General features: G+C 45.6%; 1 protein-coding gene across 1 annotated transcript; it reads right to left on the bottom strand.

Annotated features, from left to right (window-relative positions):
- Positions 1-254: 254 nt before the first annotated feature.
- On the bottom strand, positions 255-1871 carry LOC120679678. Its single transcript, XM_039961331.1, has 5 exons — positions 1205-1871; positions 959-1126; positions 767-877; positions 511-682; positions 255-420 (listed from the first exon to the last, which is right to left on the bottom strand). The coding sequence occupies exons 1-5, from the start codon at positions 1681-1683 to the stop codon at positions 301-303; spliced, it is 1050 nt and encodes a 349-aa protein (XP_039817265.1). The 5' UTR covers positions 1684-1871; the 3' UTR covers positions 255-300.
- Positions 1872-7811: the final 5940 nt, after the last annotated feature.

The raw sequence follows: 7811 nt of genomic DNA, 5'->3' as shown, positions 1-7811 counted from the left end.
CATCACCGCCGGTTATTGTAGAACCGGCGGTGATGGGTGGCGCATCACCGCCGGTTCAAAAACCGTTGTTTAGAACCGGCGGTGATGACTATTTTTCCATAAAAAAATATATTCAGATATCAATAATACAATATTTATATAGCATATATAATATATAATTATTGCAGCAGAATTCAACCATAAGATATTATACATTGAAATCAAATGAGAGAGTTCAAACATCATAATAAAAAAATATAGAGTCCATACACCAAATATATTACAATGCTTGACAAGAACGATACGATCTAGACATTACACCTAGATTATGTTGTACTCAGATCCTGGCTTCACCACGTAGTCCACAAGCCATCCGGCTAGTTCTTCTTGAAGTGCTACTAGCTCGCCCATGAGCAATTCACCTGAATCCAACTCAGTGTTCTGAAAAAAAATGCCACAACAACAAGATATTAGACAAGTTACATAATTCAAGACACAAGAACATATATCAATTAACCATTTCATACCAACCATTTCGGCGCTTCTGCAATCGCCGGTGTAGCAGTGCATGTAATGCATTACATAGAACCCACAGTGATCATTGCCCGGAGGCTGCTTGAGGATGTATTTAGCCTCTTCTACAGTGAAGTCTCCCCAAAAAGGTCTATGGATTTTGCTTTTCTTACGGTACTTAGCGAAGGCCCTATATATGAGCGAAATTATGAAAGAGAAATTGCATGAATAAGATACACGACATTGAAATATCATATAAATTCACTTGCTTTACTTGTTGAGGACATCAATGACGGGCTGGATTAGTGATAATGGCCTCTTTTGTGAGTCAGAAACCTCGATTCGACTATTGCTAAGGCTGATATCGAGTAGGACATGATGATAACTGTATATAAGACATAACAAAGCAAATTAATAATAACTGTGGTGAGAATAACTTTGATATGGAATTAAAAAACAAACTTACAAGCAATTGTATGAAAGAAGTATGGATCTTTTATCCTGCATGGAGAGGAAAGCTTTGTACAAGTAGTCAACGGTACTTGGTAAATTGACTGTGTTCTCATGTATGGTGCTAGGGTTCAAGAAGCCTATATTGTTAATCCCACATCGTCTACATTTGTGTGACTCCATTCTAGAAAAAAATAATGAAAAGTTAAACATGCTAATGAGTGATAAATGACGACAGATGATCAGTAGTGAGGATACTTACACAGTCCACAAGGTCATAATTGAGACGTCGAGAGCAACCTGTTGGTAGAAATGATACAAGTGCTCGAAATCAACCCACACTTTGCCTTCCCCCTTATGAAGATCTTCATCAAGATAACTTGCCCCGAACAGCTTACTTTTTTGCATCTTGTACCAAGAATGCAACTGTCGCATTCTTGTGGGTAGCTTCGGGATTTGTTCTGGGGCCACCAGATCTTTCCCCAATTCAAATTGCCAGGTAATCGGTGGTAGTGGCAATGGTTGTTTCCACCAATCTTCTCCATACTCAATTTGAAGAAGTTCTAACTCTGTCATGTTGTTTTGTTCACAAAATGCGGCCCGTTCAGCTACATTTAACTTGTGTGCAGCTCGGGTTCCTTCACGCCACCTCTCTATATTCATAGTTCGCTCATAGTCTGAAAGCAGAGGTTGATTATTTCCAGTTTGCGGCAGTTTCATTAAGTTTATGAAATGGTCCATTGCACCTTTGGGGACTATGAAGTCCTCCTCTACTTTCTTTCCTTTTTCTTTGAGTAGCGTTGTTATGCTTCCACTCACCTGTTTCTTGCCCGTCCCTTCACATGGTCCCTCTGGCTTTTCTGCCGGTTCTGAATATTGCTTCTGAGATGATATTTTCTGTGTTCTCAATGATGTTCGCCTTTTTTCGGAGGGCTGGGAGGAGTTAGCTCTCTTTGAGGTGACGGCAGGCTTGATTCTCTCTTGGACTTTGGTGAAGGAGGTAGGTCCCTCTCCGGTGACTCTCGAGGATCATCATCGGATGACTCAGATTCTGATTCAAATATTATGTAGCGTTTCCGCCACGCCACAAATCCTCCGATGTTATCCCCTAGCAACCTACTGTATGCAGCATAACAAGAGAATCAACGGTAACCTTTGCATAACCTTCAGGTAAAGAGCGATTATGCAGCATAACCCCTTCGCCGGTTGGCCAAGCCTGACCTACAGCCACCTTCATATCAAAGAACTTCTGATGGATGTATAGCTTGCAGGTTGTTGGTTGTGTGATCTTATCCACAGGGAAGGTGACTCCAACATCCTCCTCAGGCAACGTAGTGCTTCCATAGCTACTCCGAACCAACCCTGGTGGACTTGTAAGATCTGGCGCAGCATCTCTCATTGCTTCCCCTGGTGCCAAGGGAGCACCACGGGAAAGTGATTCCACAAGCTCAGCCCGAAACTTCTCATTCGTTGCATTTACTTCTTCACGGACAGCTTGTAAAAGACTTTGCCACTCGGCCTGTTGTTGAGCATTCCTCCTCCCACGACTCCTATATGTGCCCAAATGTTCGGGGAAGGCAAACCTCCATGGAACATTGCCGGTCCCACGTGTGCGCCCTGGGTGCTCTTTGGATCCAAGTGCTTGAGTCAGCTCATCGTTCTCCCTGTCTGGCACGAAAGCGCCTGTGGAAGCAGCCTCGTGTGCTTCATGAATCTTGCATCCAAGATCCTCAGCATCACGATCACGAAAACCAAGGGAACCATCAGGATTGTAGTACGCACCCCTCGCTAGAAGATACCTCACAGCCCGAGGATCCCACCCATCTGTCTGCAGCAGCGTAACACGACTATGGACCAGCCTCTGTGCCTGCTCCTCCCACTCGGGTATTTTTCTAATATACCCACGAGAGCCGGTCTTATGGGGATTATCATTTTCCTACAATTCTGTGAATTTGTGGCGCTGCTAGCTTGTGCCTCCTCTGACCTCTTGAACAAGACAAACTGTTCCCAAAAAGGTCGTTGGTTCGGAAAATCCTTCCAATCTGGCTCAGTTTCATTCTTCACATGCTTGTTCAAGGTAAATTTGAAGTATCTGAAAGAGTTGCCCATGAGAAACAGTGCTCGACGCCGTGCTAATGGCTCTGAATCCTCGGGGAAGATGAACTTTTCTTTCAACTTGCCCCAACATATTTCCTTGATTGAGTCCGATACCACTCAAGTCTTATCCTTCGCATTCCAATACCTGTACGTGATGGGCACATTTTCCTTCACCACCACCCCAATAGCTGACTTGTATGGCCCCATCACCTTGACAGGAGTGACGGGTTCACCTAATTCATCGAGCTCGGTAATAAGAGACCGACCCTTAGGCATCTTGTTCCGACCTCGTTTGGCCCACTGGCAGCTGATATCGTGGTCTCTTCCTCAGTCTGAGCTGGCGCCTGCACATATGTTGAACAGTTATTTCCTACAATTGACCAATTAGAAGAGCACACATATATGCGACACTGAATTACCTCATCATTTTGGTTGAGGTTTAAGTACTTAGAAGGGCTTCCATCCCCTCCACCCTCACTATTACTACGGGCCCCTCCATCATCATTCTCCGCATTATTCTCAGCTTCAGCTTGTTTCCCACGACGAGACTTGAATCGTGAAAATCGCCCCATTATACCTGCATATGAGTAAAGAAGCATGGTTTGCTCAAAAAGCTTACGGCACAGAGCAGCATTTTCTGACACCACAAAATAAGACGTGATGCATCCATGACGTCTAACAAAGTATTATACCATCAGAACAAGGTAATATGGAAAAGGAACAGAACACTGGGGGGCTAGGATCAAAGATCTACTATATGGTGCAACTTATTTGTGATCAGTTTGTGAGCTGAGATAGTATACTGTAAAACTGGGCTTTGCGATCAGTCTGCGGAGATCTATCCATTTTCTATAAAAATATGGTGCAACCAGTGACCCTTTCCTGCCTAGGTTCAACAAGAGGCCGTAACTTCGCTAATCTGATTTTCCTTCCAACTATCGAGTTAGAAACACCTCTGGTGCTAGTTGATGGTGGCTAGGGCTTAACCACCAGGGAAACACTGATGCTAAAGGTCCATGTTTAGTATATTAATGCAGTATGTTTATTTCTAAGGAAATGCTACTCGTTATTTTAGTTTATAGGATACAAGCTGGGCATTATTCTGTTGAAAAAAAATAAAGCACTTCGTTATTATCAGATCGGCCCATGGCAAATAACCTTTTCTCATTTCAGTATATACTTGTACCACTGCACGGTATATACTTGTACCACTGCACGGTATATGAACTGTTCTGTCTGAAATATGATGAACAGAACTACATACCTTTTCTCATTTCCATGCCCAAATATCCATATGCAACCATACAAGATACAACCAAGAATATATAGGGGTTTTATATATATTTTAGTGATTTTAAAGGTTGAGCGCTGTGGGGAAATTTTCCTTCTCATCCACAGCATATTGAGACACCGAATATATAGAGGTTTTACATATATTTTACTGATTTTAAAGGTTGCGCATTGTGGGAAAATTTTCCTTCTCATCCACAGCGTATTGAGGCACCGCACATCAAGAGAAGAAATGAAAGAGATCACTCTAGAGCACAGGACACACATCACTTCCATCCTCCAGGTGGGAGTAGGGGAGGAGGGCAAGTACGCATACCAGAGACCTGCGCGAGTACACCGTTGTGGGGGATCCGCGCCGGGAGTGCGGCCGCATGGCGACGCCGTCGAGAGCGGCCGTGGCGGAGCTGTCGGCCCCTACAGGGGCATGGCCGAGGGATAGGGGCGAGCGCGGCCGCGGCATGGATGGCCTCGGGGACGGCGGCGCTGGGGCTCGGGGACGGGGCGCCGGTGCTCGGGGACTGTGCCGCGTCTGGAGCCCGGGGCGGGGAATGGTGCCGGGGCGGTGGACGGGGCGCCGGGGCTCGGGGACGGGGCGCCGGGGCGGTGGACGGGGCGCCGGTGCTCGGGGACGGGGCCGGGGCGGTGGACGTCGCCGGGGATTGGGGATTGGGCGCGCTGCGTCTGGAGTGGCAACTGAGATTTGGTGCGCGCGCGGGCTAGGGAAAAAAAGGGAAAACATGGGCTCCACCATCGGGCCCAGCCCTCACCCAGCGGTGTTGATGCTCTACACCACCGGGCCTATCCCCAACCCGGCGGTGTTGAGTCTCTACAGGCTGTCACTGCAATTAGCTTCGCATGGCTACTTCATCAGGACAAATATGGTAGTAATCCATTCAAGACAAATATGTCTACTTCGCATGTATATAATAGTTCTAATAAGACATATAATTAATAAGTTTTACACCATACGAAGTGAAGGCATATAATTAATAAAAATACTTTAATTCTTTCTAAATATTACATGGTTAAATTAGTACATAAATAGTGAAAAGATAGCTTCAATTGACGATGAGGGCCTCGTTATGATCAAGTCGCACATAAGCTGGTTCTTCTCCCTCTTCAAACACAGGTAGGTCGATATCGGGTCCAAGTGGAGGCATGTCCTGAAATACCTTCTCTTCATCCTCGGTCATATTTTCAACACCGACGATCTTCCTTTTCCCTTGCAGCACCACATGTTTGCCCTCATTCGCTAGGTCCTTTGCATAGAAGACTTGGACTACATCTTTAGCCCATATGAATGGTTCATCCCTATACCCTATGTTGGTGAGGTCAACGACCGTCATGCCGTACTTGTCCGTGAACACACCCTTAGGAAGCTTGATCCACTGGCACCGAAAAAGAGGGATTTTTAGTGGTCCGTACTCTAGCTCCCATATCTCTTCTATGAACCCATAATATGTCTCCAATTGACGATTGTCGTTGTAAGCATCGATACGGACACCACTATTTTGGTTGGTGCTTTTCTCATCTTGTTTTCTAGTGTAAAACGTGTATGCATTTATCTCATATCCTTGGAACTTTAGGACCGTACTAGATGGACCGATGGCCAAAACATCTAGTTGAGCATTGCCGGTATCGACACCTGCTAATTTAAGTCGTAACCAGCTTCCAAACTCCTCTTTATGTTGTTTTGTGAGCAATGCTTCTGACCTACCACGATATTTACCTTGTAGTTCTCTCTTGTGCATTTCAATATAAGGTGAGACTATAGATGCCTGCTGCAGAACGGTGAAATGTGCCTGATTAAAAGTAGCCAGGTCATCGATACGAACTGATTTCTCACCAATCATACCTTTGCCCCCCAGCTTTCCCTCATGACGAGATACTGGAACTCCCATTCTATTAAGATCCAGGTAGTATGTGCAGAACTCAACTGCCTCCTCCGTAGACCATCCATTAACCATGCACCCTTCTGGATGATATCTATTCCGAACATATTTTCTTAGAACACTCATCAACCTCTCGAAAGGAAACATCTGATGCAAGAAGATTGGACCAAGAGCTTTTATCTAGGCAACAAGGTGAGTGATAAGATGCACCGATATATCAAAGAAAGTTGGTGGAAAATGCATCTCGTGCCGATTAATTGTGTGAATCAGGTCTGCTTGCAGCTTGTCAAGTGTGTTTGGGTCTATGACCTTGTGTGAGATTGCGTTGAAGAATGAGCACAACTTTATGATCGGATCTCTAACCTTCACGGGAAGCACGCCCCTCAGAGCAACTGGGAGCAACTGTGTCATAATGACATGGCAGTCATGGGCCTTCATGCAGCTCATGTTGAACTTTAACTCCTTCATGTTCGCAAGCCTTCTGATGTTTGATGAGTAGCTGTAAGGATCACCGGGGTGTCCGACCCTAGAGGGGGAGGGGGTGAATAGGGTCGCTAATCGCTTTTTGTCCTAGGGCTTAAACTACTTGCATAAGATAAACCTAACATGTCCTACACATGCTAGTTATGACTAAGGTTTATCTATGCTACTCTCTACTTACCCCTAAAAACTTGCAACCTATAGCCAATCCTAATCAAACTAACTAGGAAAGTAAAGGCATGCAATATAGAGTAAATGCGGAAGCGTAATACGATAAGTAAAGAGGTAAGTGCAAGAGGGATGCAAACTCCCGAGTAGACACGGTCATGTAACGTGGTTCGGCACAAACGCCTACGTCCACGGGACACCGAGGCTCTTCCGATCACGTCTTGCACTACGCCACCAATGCGATGCCGGCAAGCAAAGGCAAGTGCCCACAAGACACTAAGTCTCGTGCACCGCCACTGTCTCTCTCGGTCACCCGGCCGAAATCCACTACGGAGCTTCTCCACCAAGGAGGGGGCCTCCTCTTCCCCCGCACAAAGTGTTGTTGCCACTCCACACCAAGACGGAGGGTCACACGATGGATCACAAGTTGCTTGCCGCAGCAAGGCTTCTCTCAAGGGAGCTCTCGCAAGAACTAATCCCTATTACAAGCACTAAGCACTCTTAAAAGTGTGCTTAAGCCTATATGATGTATAATGAAGCTCTAGGATGGTTGGAGATGATCTTTTACTCTTGTATGCTTGTATAGTCTCCAGCAACCTCAATTGACCCGGCCTTGGGGGTATATATAGGCAGCCCAAGCAAATATAGCCGTTGGAGAAAAGCTGCCAGAAAAACACTTAACGCCGGTTAATCCGACGTACCTCCAAAGCCATCACCGGTTCAACCGGTGTATGTAAACTGCCCACTTGAAAACTAGCCGTTGGCAATCAACCGGTGTATCGTCGGTTTAACCGATGTATCGTCGGTTTAACCGGTGAGTATAACTTCTTAACGTTCCATGAAAAATCACCTCTCTGGACAACTGAACCGTTGAGATTGACCGGTGCATCATCGGTTCAATCGGTGTATGTATTTTCCTCGGTCTTCATCTGTCAATGCACC

The sequence above is a fragment of the Panicum virgatum genome, chromosome 6N (assembly GCF_016808335.1).
Source record: "Panicum virgatum strain AP13 chromosome 6N, P.virgatum_v5, whole genome shotgun sequence".
NCBI classification, from domain to species: domain Eukaryota; kingdom Viridiplantae; phylum Streptophyta; class Magnoliopsida; order Poales; family Poaceae; genus Panicum; species Panicum virgatum.
This window is presented reverse-complemented; position numbering and strand designations above follow the sequence as displayed.